A 21,179-nucleotide genomic window follows, 5' to 3' on the forward strand; every position below is an offset into this window, starting at 1 on the left:
TTAATATTACTCTGCTACGATACAGGCACGACAGAGAAAAATAAATGAAGGGTCTCAGAGGTCACTCACATTGTCAGCACCCCTCTTGCTGACTACTGGGACTCTGCGATGAAGCTGAAGATGGGAACCCCCAGGGCATAACCACCTGGACTGAACTCCTGCAATGCCGGTATTGCTAGGTACTGTACTCGAGAGTGCTAAGTACCCCCAGGCGAGAGAGGCACTACTGTAGACATCATGAGCCCCGCTTCCTGATGAGGAAGCAGTTTGGAGACGGTGACTTGGCCAAGGTGAGTGCCTGGCTGTGCAGGGACCTTCTCCAAGGTAGCCACCATCACATCCTCACGTCAATCAACAAGTTGGCTTTACCCATCTTCTCTGCATTTGGTCCTGGGCATGATGTCCTGGGAGACCCACAGGAAGCCTGTGATAAGCTCCAGAGACTCAGGCATTTTGATTACTGGGGGCTCTAATGTAACCCATTTACACATCAGTGAACATAATAGGTGTGGCTATAATTTAGTGGTAAATTATGCAGCACAGGGAGTCAATTTTACCATAATGAGGGGAGAGGGATGCCCATGTCTGTGGGCCAGTGAGGATGAAGCCAGGAAAAATAATTCTGACAAAGGTGGCCGAAAACCAACAGATGTATGGTCTTTGGATTGGTGAGTAGGCACGAGGTGTGATGACCAGGGTGAGAGGGCTGGTATGACCAGGGTGTGCATTCATTCATTCATTCATTCATTCATTCATTCCATAAACACTTTCTGAACACCCATGTTGTGCTATGCCCACAGCAGACCCCAACTTTGCCAAGATTCACTTTAGGTCCATCAGAGAAGCAGAGGTTGAGCAGGCTGTTTAGGAGGACTGAGAATTAGGGTGGGGTTGTCCAGGGGCAGATGCCAGATGGGAGGGCTTGCCTCCTGAAAGGCCAGAGAAAGCCTTCCTGGGCTGAGAAGACATGAGCTTAGCAAGGGTGTTTTGGAGGAAACAGTCTTCAGTCTCAAAAGTTGGAGTTCTGCTGTCCATGGACCACCAAGAAAGAGAAGGCTGTGACAGGAGGCACTGTGATTCCCCCTCTACCCTTAAAGTAGCTTCAGACACTTGCCATAGGAGGCCAGAAAGTGTCTTGCTTGTTAGATTCTTCAGTCCATATTAGGCCCAAGAAGGAAGTGGCTACCCCTGCACACCTGGAGCCTGAAGCACAGTGCGACAGTCAGGACAGACCGAGTCTCCAAACTGGAGGTCTGGCCTCCCCAGCCTGTGGTCGCCCAGGGGCACAGTCTGCAGCCTGGTCAAGGGAAGCCGATCTCTTGCTTGTGCCCAATTCTGCAAGCCTGTGCAGATGTGCAGGTGGGGCCCTGAACACACTTATTCAGGTGGCTGTCCCACTTTGCTCTCAAAGCCGCATACCCTTCCTCTAAGCTCACTGAGTCCCCTCAAAAGGAAAGGCACATTTTTCTTTCCACAAGAGCTGCTCCCCAAGCTGCATGTCCATGGTTTCATCTGCCCAGAGAAGCTGCCTTTTTCTAATTTATCAGCCCAGAGCGGGTGTCTTATCCCAGTTTGCACAAAAGCACAGATGGCTACCAGGCAAGAGATGCCTGTCATTGCTCGCCTGGCCCACAGCTGAGTGGGCAGAGGCATGTGTTTTGTTCTTGAAGACACCCAGTCACAACTGATTGAACCACAGGAGGACACTTGGCTCAAGGGCAGCCAATCTACAGGCTGGCTGGTGATCTATGACCTTGTGAGATGACACAAAATCATGAGCGCAGCTAATCAGGTGTCTCTCTTGATAACCTGGGCTTGAGAAACCTATAGCCTGAGCAGCTGAGAGGGGCAGCTGGGGCAGTGAGCGCTCCTGCAGGGCTGGTTGGCAAGAGAAGTGGACTGACCTATTGGCTGAGCTCACTGATATTTCGGTGAGCCTGGCTGAGTCCAGATCTACTCTCCAGCCCAGGCTGGATTTCCCAAAGGTGTCCCTGTCACCCTACATAAACCTTTCTGCATTGCTCCCCTTCACTTGCCCTAGCAAGTCTTTGTTCTTTGCCGCTCAGATCCCTCTGGGGATGAAGTGAGGTGGGGTTTTGTGTGAAGGAGTCGGGTTTTTCTTGTACCAGGACACCCATCGCTGTCATGCACAGGACATGTCAAGTCAGGGCCTGTCCCACAGGGGCCGAGGGGGGTCTTACCGGAGGAGAGTGCTCATAGATGTTGGTGCTGTAGGGCAGGTTGATGAAGATGGGGTCCATGTCCTGGACATCTGTGATGATGATGGCCAAGTTGGCCAGGGTAGACAGAGGCCTGGTCTTGTCTTGATCCTTAGAGGACAAAAGTACACAGCCTTAGGTTAAGTGATGTGGACACGCACACATGGACACAACACACATGCCTGCACACGCATGACATTCATGTGCTAAAACACGTGCACACATGGACTCGTGCTCCTGCACTTCTGCAGGGAAGGGCATTAGTATGTGGAAATTCAAGAACTCAGGAACCCACAGTGATCTCTGACTTGTGCAGGAAAACACAAATAGGGCCTCCAAGGCCCAGTGAAAGGCGGTTTATCCAATGTCACAATCAGGGCTGAGTCTCCTGCCCTCAGCCCAGCCTAGGCCTGACCACCCAGGATATCTGGTGGGTGGGGTGACTGGTTTGGGAAAAGATGGTGCTGTCCTTAGTTCTGTCTCTGGGTTCAGTCAAGGGTCTGCTGCCCCCTTTCATCCCCAGGCATCAAGGGAATGACTAGGATGACACACCCCTGGACCCCAGAGGGGGCTACTGTGGGACCAGAGTCCCTGCTCTGCATTCTGGGTTTACTGATCAAGCAACATTTCCAGTAGAACCAGTAGGGGGAGCTCCAGGGCCTGTGACATTGGGGGGACTCCAGGAAGGAATCCTGAGAGGTCATAGGCCATCCCCCTGTGGCCAGGCAGGCAATGTTTATACCCTCCTAGTTAGTTAGAAATTTAGTCTTGTGAAAGCTCACCAAGAAAGGAAACCTGAAACCCACATATTATTACCCTAAAATACACAGTCCACTTAAATAACCCACTACTGTTGAACAATAATAGTTAACAAGAATAGCAACTGCATGATGAATACAGACTATATACCAGGCCCTGTGTGAGACACCTCGTTTGCTTTTGTGGGTATATGTGTGCATTGGTCAGATGAGTTTACAAAGACTGAGGAAGGTTATGGAACTTGTCCAGAGTCACACAGCTGGTAATTGTGTAGCCAGGACCCAAACTCAGGTCCTTTTGACATAAAAATCTGCCCTTAATTCTCTTGATTTGGGGTCCTAACATAAGATCAATCCCTGACTTGCTGGGTCACCTTCAATAAGTACTTTTTTCTCTTGGAGTCTCAATTTCCTTCTCTGTGAGATGAAAGGGCTCAATGAAATGGCTTCTATGGATTCTTGAGCTTGTAAATTCTCTGGTTTGGGATTTGAGGAGCAACTGTCCTTGGCTTAGACTTGCCTTGGTTTGTCTGGGGTGACCTGAACATGCAAGGCATTCCCACATTACAAACCTAGTGCCTGCTCCTGCCCTCCACTGATAGAGCTGCAGAACCTTCGAGAAGGAAGGGCTGGTTGTTTTAAGAGTCCTCAGGGGCAGCTAAGGAGAGAGCAGAGGGCTTTTGGGGATTAAGTGTGGGTGCAGCAATGGAGGGGAGATCTGGAGGCAGGAGGAGCTGGGCAGAGGGACCACAGAGGAGACAGCCTCTCAGGCTCCAAGACCATGGTGTCCACAGCCTAGGCTTGGGGACTGCCTATGATGAGAGCTCTCAGCCAGGGGCTAGCATAAAGGGCCAGAGGGGGAATCCCTTGACCTCTTGGGCAGGAGCTGCCAGGGCTCTGATTTGCAATTACCAGGCTTTTGTTGGTAGCTGCCTTTGTCTAGCCTGGCACCTGCCCTCCCCATTCCACCCTGTGGTTTCAGTCCTGCTCCTGTTACAGATGCCCAAGTCCAGCCCACACTGGACTCCATGGCTGGAAAAAAGGAATGGCAGTGGGCATATCTGGCAGGGCAAGCACCTTCCTAGTTTCCAGATGTCACTCTGGGGTCTTCAGCTCTCAGCAGCTGTTACCAGGGGAGTCCTCATGTTTCCCCACCCTGGTACTAACCCAGGGGTGTCTGGAACCCACACTGCTCCCTGCAATGCCACACAGGAGAATCTCCTTGGGGGAAATGCCCAGCAGCCAAGGGCACAGCACCAGCCCTGAGAGGGACTTGTGAATAGGGGGTGGAGGGGTAGGGTAGGGGGAGCCATCAATATGAAGGGAGTTCTGTGCCCCTCCTGTTCTCTCACTTCAAGGCCTGATTGCTGGGAGATTAACAGCAATTTAACTGTATTCACCATCCCAGCTTGAGCCCAGGCCTCTTGACCGCCCGGCCACCCAGATTCATGCCTGTGCCCAGCTCTGGTCTCCTCCCCACCTGCCCAAAGCCATTTTTATGGTGGATGGAAATAACTGCATAAGGATAGGGTCACAGCGAGAAAGGGAGCCAGCATCTGTGTATTCTGGGCCCAGGTGTGGACAAATGGAGGGTGGTAGGAGGGCACCACCCATGTGTGGGTACAGGGAGTGAGGAAGGGTACAAAAGCGGCTTCTGGCCTTGTGAGTGCCCCCAATCCCAGAAGTCAGCTTTGCAAATATCAGCACATACCTCCTCCCAGACAACTAACACTTAACCAGGGAGAACGAAAGGACAAGGGTGTTGTCTGCAGTGGCCTCTCCAGGGGCTACTGCATCTTGACCAAGCATACGGGAACCCCATCTTTCAAAACCAGGCCCTTGGCCCATCCAGTGTGTCTTTCCCAGAGATCCGGGCTCTGTGAACTGCCAAGTGAAGCTCCTAGCGTTACCCGCAGCTCCCACTGCAGTGACATAGAGCCAAGGGGTAGATGCTGGGTGTCAGGCAGATGGGCCCTGAAGGGTCAAGAGGGACTCCAGTAGTTTGTTTCACTCTTGCCTGAGCTTTATAAATAAACCTACTCTCCTTGTTACCAGGTGAAGGCTCCAGCTGTGCCCAGCCAGTGGCTGGAGAGGGAGAGAAGGGAGTATAGGGGAAGGATCAGATTTAGGGTATGGCTTGCCTGTCCCCCAGACCCTGGCAAACAGCCAGTGACAAAGGAAAATGGCTGTGATGTTCTGGAGACTCAGAGACTCTTGGTCTTAGGCACTGGACTGGGTATCAGACAACCCAGTCTGGGGTTTTCGCTCCCACTACTCCTGGGCTGTGAGTGTGAACCATAACATGGGATAATTATTTCTCTCCTGACTTCCTCATCCTGGAACTCATCCAGGGCCCAGCATGGTGCTTGGCACAGACGGGTGTTCCCTATTGTGGAAGTGTCGCCACTCCAGAGCAGTGGCCAGGACCCCTCTGCCTCTGGAATGTTGGGTGGTGTCAGGACACAGCTGGGGTCACACCTCTGTCTTGTGTCCTAGAGAGTTAGAGGTCACCTTGCACCATAAATGACCTATGGGGTTACCAGCGGCTGGGTGACTGTGGACAGGTCACTGAATGGCTTCTGTACCTTGGTTTCCTCATCTGTAAACCAGGTACCTTTATAATACTTATGACACAGGCCTCTTGTGAGGTTTAATGAAGACAACCAGTTTGAGTGCTCAGCACAGGACCAGGGACACAGCACAAACCCTCAGTAACATCAGCTGTCACTATTATTATCACTATCGCCAGCATCATTATTACAGAGCCTTGAGCAGCAGGTCTCCAGGTGGATGCTCTGTCACTCCCTTCAGGGTGGCAGGAGGCCACACCTGGTTGGGGGCCCCGGGCGTGGCACTCACCGTGGCGTTGACGGTGAGCTGGTAGGCCTGCGTGGTCTCGTAGTCCAGCTCCTGGATCACTGTGACAATGCCGCGGGCACTATCAATGGCGAAGAACTGGGAGGGGGGCTGGAAGGAGTAGAGGACGCTGCCTCCGGCACCCAGGTCGGGGTCTGTGGCGTTCACGATGAAGATGGGCGTCCCCACTGGTGTGTCCTGGGGTGGAGCAAAGCACATAAAAGGTGAGCAGAGCTTGGAGCAGCTGCCTTCGCCAGTGACTATTCCCCCAAAGCCCATTAACCACGTCCCTCCAGCCAACCAGACCCTTGGCCTTGTCATTTTTATTCTAAGAGGGTTCAGAGGAATTTAAAATGCAGTATCTATTTTTTTTTCTTTTTTTGATGGCCTCCTGGTGGCTGTAACAGCACCAGTTCCAAAGATGATCTACTTATCCTGGAGTTCTGGATGAGAGCCTTTCAGTCCCCAAACCCCCGTTTCTTGGCAGTTTTGCTTCCTCTGTTGAGTGCACCCTGGCTGCCCAGGCCTCAGGTCCGGAGTCTGCATGCGGGGAAGTTTCAAGGGCAGAGAGCGGGGAGGTGTGTGCTATGGGCATGTGGCAGGCTCTGAGGGCTTTGCCTGGCACCACAGAGGTTACCTGGCTTGCCCTGGTGTGGGGCACACATACGCCATCCCTGGGATATGGCAGCCTGCAATCAAAGGAGCCCACAAGGCCTGCTCAAATGTCACCACATCCTGGGAGGCTTCTGTGATTCCCTCTGTCATACAGTGTGTAGAGACACCTGCCCCTTTCAGTCTTGGGGTCTTTGGTTAAATGCATTTCCTCATGGAGTCCTTCTAAACCCCTAGGGGAGGACAGCCCCCACTGGGCCCTGACCCATGCCCCTGTTTATATTCAGGGTCCCACAGCACCCTGGAATTCTCAGTCATTCCACTGTCAGTGCCTGTTTTCCCTCACAGCCCCTATGCGACACGGAAGCCATGGGGCTGTCTGCCTGGCCTAGCACAGTGCTGGGCACGTGCCAGATGTTCAGTAAACATCCCTTAAGAAGACATGAAGGAATCTCTCTGAGAGCACTTAGCGCCTTATATTCTGAGTCTGTTTGCATCCCCTGCCCAACAGTCAGCACTCATCACTGCAGTACCCGCCACAGTGCGTGGTGGGTAAGCCGTGCCTGCTAACTGTTGGGTGAGTTAATTTATTCATAATTTAGTGAGCTCTGGACACATCTGGGGACAGGCAATCTAATGAGGCCTTTCACAGAGACAGAAAGGTAAAAATCTCTGCTCCCACTGACTGATTGCTATGTGCCAGGTCCTGTGCTTGGGGCTGCATCTGTCAGCTCTGTGACACGTAGCTTTCCAGGGGGTAGCTGGTATCCTGTTTTTGAAAAGAAAGCTGAGGTTCCAAGAGGTTATGTAACTTGCCCAAATCACAAGAGCTAGGCAGTGGGAGACCTTGGATTCAGGTCTAGCCGTGATCTCAAGCCCTATACGAAACACTCCCCTAAAATACTGATGGCAGTTCCTCCCTAACTCTTCTGTATGGTACTACGATCACCTGTCAGCAGGGGTGGCACCTTCCAGCCAAGAGTGTGGGACTGGCCTGTAAGCTCCGAGGGCAGATACAATATTTCTGGTCCTCTGTGCTCATTTTACACTGGGACAATGACGGCCCCTTCTGAAACCCGCAGGGCTCTTTTCAAGAAGGGCGTCCACACTGCTGCTCCTCTCCACGCTGAGGGCCATGGCCTGGGCCCTGCATCACTGGCCTGAGCAGCTTCTTTCTGGACTATATGCTTGAGGCAAGGGTGTCCTTAATAAGGTCCCTAATCAGGCTGGAAAGGGCCCCCAGGGGAAAATCCATGGCATCGCCCCTGTTTCTGAGTGTGCCGATTCTCTCAATGGTCAGGCTTAGAACCTATCCTCCGCCCAGCACTGAGGACAGGAGGCAGACAGGGAGGCCCGTCTCCTCCACAACACCCATGACTCCCCAGTGCCCTGTGCACAGAATGCAGGCCCTCATGGTCTGGCCCTGTCTCCTCCTTCACACTTTATTTCCTGGCAGGTATGGCTTCTTGGCCTTTTCACTAAGATCATGTGTAGTACCTGTTCTTATCAGTTTAATATTTCCTGGCAGGTACAGCTATTTGTCCTTCTCAAACCGAGCAGGCTCCTTCACACCCCCGGGTGTCTGAACCTGCTTTGCCTTTGCTAGGTCTGCCCTCCCCAGCTCCGTGGCCTGGAAAACAGATGCTCTCTTTCCCTCCAAAAGAGAAGCAAGCGTGCAAGGAGGCAGGGCAGACAAGTGCTAGGATTTCAGGGATCACAGACCTCGGCTGGAGCCCCAGCCTTGCTGTGTGACTGAACTCCCCCGGTGCCGGGCGCAGTAAAGCCAGCCTCTGCCCTGATATGCCACAACGGTGGCACTGGTCTTGAGGAGACCTTTATGATGTTCTCAGCTAATCTACAGTTCTCTCTCTTTCCCGCCCCCACCCCAAATCCAACACACACGACACATGAGTGCCAGAGTAGGCCCCCCGCTCCAGAACAAAACACGCCATCAGGGCCTGAGGTTCCTACCACGAGAGGGATGGACACGCCAACTTCACAGCAGCCAGCCCCCTGTGAGGCGGCCAGACAGCACCTCACACGGGGCCAGTGCCCTGAGTCGAGGAGCGACTCCGGCTCCTGGGAGAATGTCAGCTTCCCAGCCCCTGCCTCGGGGAGGACAGGACATTTCACTCATCTGTGCTGCGTGGTCTCTGTGAAGGGTCTCTGAGCATCTGATCAGAAGATTTAAGAGCCAGATCCAAGAAGACAGAGAATGAAGAAAAAAAGAAGGGATGGTCCTGTGTCTGACCTTCTTGGCTTTTATGTTTCATGCCCTGCAGTGGAAACCCATTTAATTTCTGCACAACTTAGAAAAGGTTTGAAATAGGCCTGGCAAAGAGCCATTCATGTTCTTAGAAGGGACAAGCCATTGGAGAGAAGAGAATGCTGACTTCCTGCATTTCGGGTCCCGGGCGCCATGCTCTGTTAGGGAAATGAGGTGTGAGGGGACAGTCATCAATCAGCAGGTGCACTGGGGGCTCCTCCGAGCACCCAGCTGCTGTTCCATGGAAATGTGCAGATGTGCTCACAGGTCTACGCAAGCAGATTTCCTCCGTGGCGCCAGGTGCGTCTGGGTTTCCAAGTACACCGCAGGCAATAAAATGTGGTGGCGCAGAGCGTGGACCCAAATTTGAGTCCCAACCTTTCCACTTATTGGCTGGAGACTTCAGACATATGCTGTTAAAGTTACTCTTGTGGCCTCAGGTTCCTCACGTAAAAGAAGATGCAAAAATGGAGCTGATACCAGCACCTACCTCCTAGGGCTATGAGAAAGATGACATGAGATAAGGTGTGAAAAGAGAAAGCTTGCTGAGCCAGGCACACAGCAATACTGAGCAATATTCAATAAAGCCTCATTGCAATTATTATTATGGTAATAAAATACAATCACAGGCAGCCCTCAATGAGCCTATTTAAAGGGGAGGGTTAGAAACAGTGTAAACAGTCAATCTCTTCATCATGAACTTAGATGGGCATTTTAAAATTCAGAAAGAGAACATCTCTGTTGATTGGTTCATGGTTGTGCAGAGGGGGTTACTGTGGAAGACCCTCTGCAGATCCTCCAGGGAGGATTTGGGAGTCTGATGCAGGTGTGGGAGGGGTGCCTGGTGGCCAAGGAAGCTCCTGAACACAGAGGCCAAGCCTGACTATGCCCCACGCAGGGAAGGCTTGAATGTGAGAGCTGGAAGGAACCTTGGGATCATCCAGTCCAGCCTCCCCATTTTATTGATGGGAAAAGAGAGGGCATGTGCCTTGCTCTAAGTCTCACAAGTGGTTAACAGCAGACCTGTGACCGGAAATCAGGTGCTTTGACTCACATACAGTGTTTCTGTCACCCAACCCAGAGATGCCAGCCACTGCTTCCCTATTCACCCTCCTTCCAAGTAAAGGTGCTCTTTATACCCACAGGTCTCTCTGCTCAAGGGGAAGGGTCTAGGCAGTCATGTGTGTACCAAGTGACTTCAGACCCAGGCCACAACTGATTGGCCCAGGGGTGACCACCTGATTCTAATAGCCCAAATAGATGAAGCATTGGAAGTTAAATCAATTTTCTGTGGGGACCTGGAAAAGAAGATTCTTGCTATCTGGTTAGGGCTGGTGTGGGCACCATGACAGGCTGAAGCCACACAGAAGCCACAAGTTGCAGGGTGGCAGAGAAGCCATGGGCAGGCAGAGGAAACCCATCTTGGAAAGAATGGAGCATAGTGAGGGAGAAAGACGGGGACAAGAGGCTCTAGGAGCCCCTGCCCTGGTCTTCATAGGCCCTGCTGAACTTCCTTTCCTGTGCCGGCCTGTGGTGCTGACACCCGATCTATGCTGTCCCTTCCTGTGTGGGTGCCCCCTTTGCTCACACTGGCTCCCAGAATGCACCCAGCCCCAGGCAAGGCCTCCTCATTCCTGCAGCCTGCCCTAGGCTCTCCCTCATCCTCGCCTACTGGGATTCCATCCCTTTCATGCCCACGGCTGGGCCACAGAAAGCAAAGCTCCAGCCACCGAGCATGGACTGCTGAGGGCATCTGAGACAATAATGCGGAGAAGAGCAATGCGGCCTGGATGAGTGAATGCTGACTCCTGTCTCTTAAATCCACTCAGGTGACTGCAATGACAGCATGCACCCGTGGGGGTGGGCAGGGGTGGGCAGGGGCAGTTTGATCATGGACTTGACACAATCAGCCACCACAGGCCTGGAGGAGAGATGTCCACAGAGCCAGGCTCTGCCCACCTGGAGACAATGAGACTGGGGAGAAGGGGCCCCTATGGTGTCTAGGCCTGGGGTTCAGGGTCTATACAACCATTGCCAGGGTGGGCTTGGGCCAAAGAAGTGGGGCCAAAGGCACATTTGAGCTGGGGTACTTCTCTTTACATATTCATTGTGGAAACTGGCTCTCGATCCACCTGCTTGTTGGAAAGGAACAGCTGGTCTTTGGAGAAAAGACCCCATGGGGCATGATTACTCCTGCTTCTGAGGCAGGCCCCTTGGCCCACTGCTCTGCCCCAGCTCTGCTTCCTGTGCTCCTTCCCATGGCACTCCCTGCCCAGTCCCTCATGGCTTCTGGGCCACTTCAACGGAAATTTCCCAAAATGCACCACTCATGCCTCTTGGGAGCCAGGGAGTGTGTTCAGGCATGATCCCCTGCAAAACCCTTATACCTGTCCGGTGTCCCCCTCAGCAAGGGGCCCGTGCAGGCAGGTGGCAGACAGGGCAGGCCCCTGCCTCTTCCAGTTCCCATTTAAGCTCCATGTCACTTCTGATGGACCTGCTGTAAATGGGCCACCCTCTGCAATTCACAGACAAATAAATCTTTTCGCTACTCCTGGGGTGACAAGGGAATAGACTCTGGGAAAGTTCTGCCGTGCAAGGGATCTTGTTCGTTAATAATAATGATAAATTGCTCACTTCTCACATGCAGTGTGAGTTACATTCCACTCCAGGCTTCTACAGAGGTGGCTCGGGGTGCTGACTGGAACACGTGGGGGGTGCGTCACACGCTGAGGGGGAAAGAGGGCCGGACAGAGAGAGGCAGAGGGAGAGGGTGGGGAAGACAGAGATGGACAGGGTGTAAAGAAAGGGGGTGGGGAGAGGAGGGTGAAAGAAGGGAAGGCGACAGGGGACAAAGAAAAATAGGATGGGATGGTGAGGGGGCAGAACTGGGGGGTCAAAGGGAAAATGGGAATGAGGGGGAGAGAGATTGTAAGAGAAAAGGGAAGGAAAGTTGAGGAAAAAGTAACAAATTGAAAGGGAAAAAGAAACTCCAGAGGTGAAGTTGTAAAAGAAGGGAAAGAAGTGTAAAAAGGTGATTGTGCAAGAGAAAGGTAGATAGGAGAAAGGCAGCTGCACCCCTCATCTCCGAGGGGTGCCCCCATTAGGTGTTCTGTACTTTCCACCAAACCTCAGCAACAAGCCCCACCCTTTCCACCATAGGTGCCATCTCTGAAGGCAATATTAATATTTATGGAATGCTGCTGGATGCCGCGACAGTCTTTAGTATCTTATTATAAAGCCTGTTACGAAATGCGTTAGTAATAAATTCCCAACAGACAGAGTTCTGACAGGCTGTGGGCGCCTCTGTGAATTCAAGCCGGGAACAGACCCTCCTGGGCTGCATGCTGCTGGGCTCTGGGGTGTGTGTGTGGGGGACTCAGCCCTCCATCCTCAGTATTTTTATACATCAGTATCTCACTACCTCCTTTTCCCAGATAGGGGAAATGGAAGCTCAGAGAAATTAAGCAACTTGTCCAAAGTCACACAGCTTGTAAGTGGTGGAATCAGGATCCAAATTCAGCTCACCTCTGGGGATCCCATAGATGAGGGTGGAGAGGGGGCTCGGGGTCCCTACTCAAACAGGGCTGACCACTCACATCCCTCTTCAAAAGGGCTGGGGGCTATGGGCTGCCTGGACTATAGAAGAAAGGGTTGATGGGGAGCTTCAGCTCCCAAAAAGTTTCAGAAGAAAGAGGTTATCTCAAAATTTGGACCCTTTCACTGGGGATCAGGAAATATGCTCCTTTCGTAACAAGAAGACTTAAAGTCAGAGGTAAAGGCCTTTCTGACAAGGGGGCTCCTGGGGCAAATGGGAGATGCCTTTGGTTTCCGCTGAGTGCCAAAGCAGATGCCTCTTCATGGGAGACCCTAGAGGTAGGAACCTACTGGGGTGCCTGGGGAGGGTGTCACCTCCACACAGGAGGTTCTTAGAAGTTTTGTGGCATTCTGCTCACAGGGGAGGAGAAATGGAGTCTATGGAGAAGTGGGCTGTATTTCTTTCCTAACTAGGTGGTAAGGTGTGTGTGGGCACCAGCTGAGAGCAGGGTCCAAAGTGAGAAACAGTACAGGAAAGAGAACCAGGAGAGGCAGCTGCCCACAGGGCCTCGATGGACGTCTCAGGTGGCCCCATTCTGGTTGGGAAGCGGGCACAGCCACGTGTGCACATACCCACACATATACACATGTGCTTCAGCATCTCTCTCTGTGGAGGAGTAAGGAAGAGATATCACATCCCTTCTTTTGACCAGAGTCTGCTCTCTCTCAGATAATGTGTGCTGAACTCTAAATGGTGCTAGGTCTGCTCTGAGAGCTGAGGCAGGCTGCCAGGTGGAGGTGCCAGCTCGGTGGGCAGAAGGGGCCCCTGACATGGCTTGAGCACCTTCTGTGGGTTGGGCTGGCCTCCCCAGCTGTTCCACATCTCCTTGGAGCCAGCTCAGCACTCTCCCAATCCCGAGTCCCTCCTCCTTCTCGGCCTCCAGCTGTGTACTGCCCATGCTGAATCCCAGGAAGACATCCATTAAAGTGCTTATCTAATGCCCCTCATGACTTCCCAATGACTACCAGTGTCTTTACCTGCTGGAGTGATCTCAGACTTGCCCTCTCTCTTGCCTCCCACTCTCCATCAGTTACCAGGGCCTGTCAGTTCTTCCTTCAATATTCCCCAAGTCATTTCCTTTCTCTTTGTCATTTATTTTGGCCACCTCTATAGTTCTAGCGTTGCCACTTGCACATAGAAGGCATTCAGTGAATGTTATAACAGAATCAGGACTTCCTGTTAAACATGGCACACTGAACACATCCATTCACTTCTGTTTTTCTCCCAGCCCCTCACCAAACAACAATATGGGAATTAAAAATGCATAAATTCACAAGAGCAAAAAGAACAGGAGAAAAGATGACAGTAGATGAGAAATGTCAACAAAATCCTGGAAACGAAACAGATGGAACTGAAAAATGCCTTAGGAGAGAGAGGAAAGCCAATAGGCTGGTGTCTCAAAACCCCAGAAAATCTCAGGAACTGGAGGCACCAGGTGATGCTGAAAACCGAAGACTGGCTGCAAAGCTTTAAGAAGAGTGGTTAGACTCCCAGATTCCTTCCCCAACTCTTACAGGAGACAGGAAGTTTACCTTCTGGAGGGGCTGAGTTAATCAGACTCTGGACTCAGAATGGAAGGTGAACAAGGTACAAAGAGTGGGAAGTTAAGTGGAAATCTGCATCTCCCTTTACTCCTATCTCTGAGCAGTCCTCTTTAGCTAGTCAGCCTCCTGAAGACTGAAAACCAGCCAGGAGACAGGGAAACTGGCCCAAGAGAAAATACAAATGTTAACATGTTGGAATTCCCACAAAGAAATAGCCAATTCCTCAACTAATCATCCCACAGTGAAACCTCCCACCTTACCCTGCCCGCATACACACAGCAAGCTTCCAGGCAGCCAAACGTGGACTCATTCTTAAATATGAACAGACAACTAAGGTCATGAAACATTTCAGAAGAGCCTCTAATGTGAAAGATGGTGGGGGAAGGGAGTAAAAAGGAATTTCAACAATAAGTATTCTTAGAGACATAAGACATAGTATCTTTGAAATAAGAATGTTCCAAGAGAAAAAAAGAGCTATTAGAAATAAAAACTCAACAGAAGAGTTAGAAGATAAAGTTTAAAACATTTCTCCAAAAAGTAGGAAAACCTCAAATGAGGTGGGGGTGAGGAGGTGTAAGAAAAGTAGAGAGACAGTTCAGAAAATCCAGTGCCCGACTAATAAAGATTCCAGAGGGAGGAAACAGAGCAAATGAAGGGAGGAAGTAAGCCAAGAAGTAAGATAAGAAAATCTCCCAGATCTGAAGGACATGTTTCCAGATCAAAAGAGACCACTATTTGTTCAGAAGAGACCCATAATGCAAAACTATGAAGTTTCAAAACACTAAGTACTTAGTTTAAATCCCAGACACCTTCAGAGAGAAAACAAAAAATTACGTTTAAAGGATCAGGAATCAAAATGGCATCAAAGCTCTTAACTGTTACATTATAGGTTAGAACACAACAGAGAAATTCACATTATAAGGAAAACTATTTTCAGTCTAGAATTCTATACCCAGCCAAACTATCAACAAATACACATGTAGAATAAGCACATTTTTTAAAACAAAGTTTAAAAAAGTTTTCATTAATCCTTTTTCAGGAAATTACTGAAGGTTATATTCCACCAAAATGAGGGTGTAAACTAAAAAAGAGGAAAATATGAGACTCATGTAACAGGGGATCTAACACAGGAGACAAAGAAACTCTCAGGATCATTCTCTCCCTCTCCTCCATGCCCACCCACATCAGGCCTCTTTAGCCATTCAACCTCCAGAACAGCAAGCAAGCCAGGGCACACCCCACTTGGATTGGAGCAGAAGGATGGATGCTCCAGGGCAGATGTTGCCAAGGAAAATACAAACTGAATTTTAAAATCAATATACTTTTAATATACTGAGAGGACGTATTTAATTATGTGAGAATATTTGGAAATGAGTAAGTGACAGGTTCATACAACAATAAGCAAACAAACAAAACAGAATTATTAATTCTAGAGAAAACAAAAAAGGAAATACAGTTACAGTACACTATGAGGTTCACCTGTGAATATTTACATAGTCATAAAGATACATATGGTAAATGCTATTTGAGCTAAAAGGATGTAATTATGTTGGGAGAATGGGTGAAGTACATTATGAATGGTGTGTGTGTGTGTGTGTAGCGAAGATGAAGTAGAGGGTGGTGTTAAAGTGCAATTCTCATCCTTCATAGCTGCAAGACAATAGATGTCCAAAACTGAAAAATTTATAAGTGTGTGATGTGGAAATAAAAAGGTAACTATCAGAAATTGAACAAGGTCCTCTCAGCATGGGAATCAGGAGTGGGAAAGAATGAGGCAGGATACTGCTGTTTTTATTATAAGTCTAGCTTTACTTTTTGACTTTTAAGCTCAGGCACATATGACTTTGATAAAATTAATAAAAAATTGAAAAAAAAAATTGAAGTGGCCTCCTTCTTTCACCCTGACCCTGTAATTGATCCCAGAAAGTCACTGCCCTATAGCACTGATCTACCATCTTATTCTTCTCCTCAAACACTATCACGGGCTCCTCTTTTACCTCTAAGGCAGTATCTCCTGGACTTTTGAACATTACCATAGCCTGATCAAAGTTTTCCTCTCCAAATTCATCTTTCCATTTTGCCCCACTGAGCCCCTCTGCTTCTGTTGGATTGTTCTACATAGAGCCTCCAGAGTGTGGGTGCAACTATGGGCCTTTTTCATGGTGCTTCTGTCTTCTCTATTTAATTTCTTCTGCCATTTTCCCTGGACAACAGGTGTCATCACCCGGATAAAGGACTGACACTCCGTTCCTCCCTAGAAGAGTCTGTTGGCTCCCCCAGGCACATATGTCCAGACTTGTGTTGAGACACCTTCTCCCTGCCCCACGCACATGGGCTCTGGCCTTTATACAGGATGATGCTGGGCATGCAGGGCTGGGAGGAGCCTCACTGAAGTTACATCTTAGGACTCCATCCCTTCTTCTCAGAAGCTTGATTTTCAAAGTTGAGTGTGATACCCAATATGAAATGGCCCAGCTCCTTCTTATTGGGGGATTAAGGAGATCCTAGGCAATTTTTCTCACCCCACCCCACTGTAACACTCCCCAACCCAGCCCAGTGACCTTCCTGCAGAATGAGTTTTAAGGTCCCCCTTGCCAGTGCCACCTTCCATTAGCACCCACATCCCAGGCTGTCAAGCACCTGCCCTCCTCCAGGCACCCTCTGCACCCTCTCACTTGCTGATGTACAGGAGCTGAGGGAGCCCACAGGGCAGCACAGGGTGTTATGCATCATTGATAGTGCACAGCTGGGAGCATAGCCCAGCAGCTGGCTGAAGGTCATGTACAGAGAGAAGGGGACAGGAAGGGCAGTGATGGTGGAGCAGCCCTGGTGACCAGGCTGGTCCCAGTCCCCATGACATGATGCATTCAACATCAGGCAGTCCCACCCCTCCCTCAGGGGCTGGCCTTCCACGCCCCTCTGTACGGAGTGGGAGGAGTAACCAGAGTGGAGGTGTGAATCCAGACCTCAGCTGTTCAGTCTTACCCTCTCACCCTTCCCCTACCTGAAGTTAGTCTGATTGGCTCCTGGGAGCCTCCCACCTTCCTCCCCCAGCAGGGACTTGGAGACCAGCCTCTGAAAGGATCCATTTGGTGGTGATTACCCACCATGCACACTGGCCTGATAGGAAAAAAATCAGAAACAACTGTCCTGAAATGCTGGGTCACATTCTGATTCTTCAATATCAATCTGCATGACTTCCTCCTCTGTTGCTACAAAGCATCAGTGCAAATGTCTGGTGCCTCAGTTTCCCCATCCTGGAAACGAATATAGCAACTCCTGCACTGCCTTCCACATGGAGCTAGCGAGGAGATAAAATGAGTCGACGGTGGAAAAGCACTTTAAGAACTCAAACCTAAAACAAAAACACCACCTTCTGCAGAGGCCGAATGTTCCATGAGAAAATACTAGGAAAAGGTATGGTGTGACCTATAGAACGGTTCTCTCTAAAAAGCTGCCCTAGAGCCCAGAATCTGGTCATCTGGGTTCCAGGACGCTGTCCCCGAGTCCAGTCCAGAAACAGGGTTCAGTTGACACATGAGGTCTTGAGACCTGATAGATTCTGGAAAGTGATGACCAATAGATGCACTGGGTCTTCTGGAATTTTTTCACAAATAAGAAAAGGACTTCTGGATCTGGGGTAATAACTTACATCTACTGAGGACTTCCTATGTGTCAGGCCCTGTTTTAAGCACCTTCCATGCAAGATCCTGTACCATCCTTATGGCAGCCTGAAGCAGGCATTGTTACTCTCCCCATTTTCTGGGTGTCCAAGGCCATGTGGTAAGATGCAGGAACACTGGGATTTGTACCAGGCAGGCTGCTCCAGGGCCCAAGCTCTTAACCATCTGCTATACTGTTCGAGTGATGAGTGAGCAAAGCCTACCAGGTCCAGGAGGCAGGGGTGACTCAAATGGCCTTAAGAAATTGGGATCCTGTCATTCTGGCTAAGTGACAGATCCTACTAACGACATTTAAGGGGGTTGCCACAGAATGACTTAGGTCATCCAGAGTTTCCCAGTTCAGAAGGTGACAGGTATCAGGCATCACCAGGATGGTGCTGGGAGTGGAAGAGTCAGGTATGAGAGCTGTCAGGTTCTTTCATCCATCCATCCATCCATCCATCCATCCATCCCGAACATGTTCATGGAGCAACACAGTATGAGACTGTACTGACCACATGCACACTCCTTATCTTTCCAACGGAAGAAATGGTAACAAGCAATTACAAATTATTTATGGGGGGAAAAATAGACACAATAAAGGGAAGCTTTGAGGGAGCAAAGGCCTGAGGGAGTTTGCAGTTTGCGTCTCAGCTCCACCCCTATTTGCTGTGTGACTTTAGGGATGTCAGGCAGCCTCTCTCAGCCTGTTTCCTTATGGTGGGATGGGCGTAACGACACCTGCCTCGTTGTATTACCTCCCAGAGTGGGTGTAAGGGTCTATAAACTGTAAAGTACTTTGCAAATGTCACTCTGGTGGGGTGGTCTGGAAGGGAGGGGATGCCTCTGAAGGCTGAGGCCCTTGCTCTGCTCTCAGCAGAGATAAAAGGCCTGGGTAGGAGGCCAGGGCAGGTTGGGCAGGGGAACTCTGTGGCATGTACCCCATCTCTGTCCCACTGGAGCCCACTCTGGGTAGGCAGCATCCCTGAAGCTGCCTTGAGCTCTCTGTGCACAGCTCCATGGCTCATAAGTGGGGCTCCACCTCCCAACCCCCAAATTCATTCCCCCACACGATGATGAATCACGTTAAACAAAATGAGTATGCAAATCTCCTTAGGGCGGGCCTTACAGCCACCGGAGCTGAGGCTAATAAATGGGTTCTGAACAAGGGTACAGCCTGAGCAAGGCAACTTCTGCTCCTCTCTCCTCCTCTGCCCCTTGGGCTCCATCCAGCCACGTGCACCTCTGTTCCCAGCCCGGGTGTGCAATCTGAAGGAGGGGAGGACGGAGGCAGCAGGGGCCTGGGCGGGCAGGAGTAGGGGGTTAGGCTGGTGTGGGTTTTTCCTTTCAGATCCCCCATCCCCATGGCTATTGCTGCTGGCCCCTCAGGGGGTATGATGTGGTAAGTGGAACCTGTCACTCAGAGTCCAGAGGCTTAAGGACGAACAGGCTCTACACCTGTCTGCAGGGGAGCTGAGGGCTGGTGAGGGCTGAGAGAGGGGGCTGGTGGACCCAGGACCCAGGCAGAGAGAGGAGAGCTGCAGGAGCTCACTGGGCCCAGGGGCCTTGGGAAATGCTTTCAGCATCAATAGGCAGAGAGACTGGAATTGTCATGGCTACAGAGGACTTTAGAAATCACCCCGTCAGGTGCTTCACTTCCCTGGCTGCACATGAGAGAATATCCAGGGAGCTTTTAAACAATGGCAATGCCCGGGCCACCCAGCCTCTGTGTTTCTGAAATCCCCAGAGGAATTCTCACATACAGCCAGGGCAGAGAAGAGCTGCCCCACCCAGTCACCGTATTGCATAGATGAGAAAGCTGAGACCCAGACTGTGGAGAGGATGTGACCGAGGCCAAACAGAGGGTCAGTGGTGGCAGCTGCTCACCTCCATGCTCACTCCCTGACCTCCCCCCTCCTTTGTCCTAACAAGGATGGAAGGTGACTCCCTGAACACACAACATCATGGGGAGGTGCAAGGAGTGTGGGGCTGGGGACAGAAGACCTGGATCAGTGTGATCTCCGGGTGATCCTGGACAAGTCACAAACCTCTTTGGCCTTCAGGTCTTCATCTGTCAAATGAGGGAGCTGAATGACATTATCTCCACATTCCCTCCCTGCTCTAGAAGGGTATGACTGTAAGTCCTCCTGAAATCTACTCCAAGGCTCTCTTGCTACAAAGCCAGCCCCTTCGGTTGGCACTGTCTTCAGAAGATATAAAGGCAGCATGTTCTGAAGTAAATGTTAATAAAGGCATTTCTCTTTCCCTTTTTTAAATGTCTTGCTCGCTGTTGAGATACATGACACTCTCATGTGGACAGGACACAGGTTAAAGTGCTCCACTGCAGGCCACAGGTGCTCTCCCTGAACTAGCACCTCAGAGCACAGCCTGAGTGGGGTGATGAGCCGAGGAAGAGCATTCTGAGAACAAACGCACCTTAAGCCTGGAAGCCAGGGGCCTTGTGCCCCTGAGGCTCTGCCTCACCAGCTCTCAAATGGTCTTGAAAGGATGGAAGGACATCAGATGCCTGTCCTGCTCCCCTCTTCCACTTGGGTTTTACCTTGGGCAAGGACAGAAGCTCTTTGAGCCTCAGTTTTCTCATCTGTAAAATGGGGAGAAAACCACCAACCTCCTGTATTTGTAGGTTCCAGATGAAGTAATGATTATGAAACACTAGCCTAGTGCCTGGTCCACAGTAATGTTGGCAGCAAGTGCCAGCATTGTGATAAACCTCATTATTACCAGGTAATGGCAGCCTCACGTTTCCCTGCTTGGGTGGGGGTGGCCTAGGGAGATCCAGTCACCCAAGGAACATACCTGGGAGGGAGGGTACCCTGCTATGTTGTCCTCAAGAACTGTCCCATGATAGGGGTCATGAGGGCTCTAAGGCTGTGGTGAGATAGAACACCTATTCCCAAGGCTCGGGGAGGGGGACCAGAAGAGGGGGTTGTAGGCGGAACAGGCTGGAGGTCCAATTCTTTCATCTGCTGTGCCTGGAAAACAAAGGCCCACAGGCTCCATCACTGGCTTTAGAGAGAGCCAGAAGTCCTGGCACACAAAGACCATGAGAAGACCACCAGACTGACCCCAAGGAAAGACAGAGACCCAGAATCCCAGATGCACCTTGCTCGAAGGCTGTCCTAGGGCAGCCACAAACTCATCTGTTAAGACCAGACTTGGCCAAGAAACAAACCAGCCTCCCTTCCCTAATGGAACCCAGAGAAAGCACCTCCATGCACCTCCTGGGTGGTTTGAGGTGATGACCAACCAGTCAGGAAGTTCCAAGGGCCTCCTTAAGCCCTTCCTGGAATTATGTATGTGGAGACCAATTTCTACCAAGAAACAGAGTCCTCCCACCCCTCCTTCTGCTGGGCCCAGAGTGCCCAGTGAAGGGCTTGGAGACTCATAGGGCACACTGGCCTTCCCCCAGGAAGCAGGAGAGACCATGGGTAGGAATTGCAAATGACTTTCATTAAGCAGGGTGCTAACACCATGAATTACAAATGAAACCCAGATGAAGAGGACCCTGGCAGCCTTACCTCTGTTTGATATTAATTGGGCGACACTTTGTTTTAATGGTACATTAATTAATGCAGAATTTCAACGGAAGTCCGCGTGACACTCACATTAATACAAATGAATTCATTACCGTCGGTGTTATTACAAG

The 21,179-nt window shown here is 50.7% G+C and overlaps 1 protein-coding gene across 1 annotated transcript in view; it reads right to left on the reverse strand.

Moving 5' to 3' along the window:
• Positions 1 to 21,179, reverse strand: part of LOC308567371 (cadherin-23-like) — a gene marked incomplete at both ends in the record, with an annotated part of 250,272 nt that overhangs the window by 127,620 nt on the left and 101,473 nt on the right. The window contains 2 exons of the mRNA XM_081158790.1: positions 2,202 to 2,330; positions 5,837 to 6,031. Coding sequence (XP_081014916.1) covers positions 2,202 to 2,330; positions 5,837 to 6,031 — 324 coding nt within the window. The remainder of the gene's footprint in view (positions 1 to 2,201; positions 2,331 to 5,836; positions 6,032 to 21,179) is intronic.

The sequence above is a fragment of the Miniopterus schreibersii genome, assembly GCF_964146895.1.
Source record: "Miniopterus schreibersii genome assembly, chromosome: 14".
NCBI classification, from domain to species: Eukaryota; Metazoa; Chordata; class Mammalia; order Chiroptera; family Miniopteridae; genus Miniopterus; species Miniopterus schreibersii.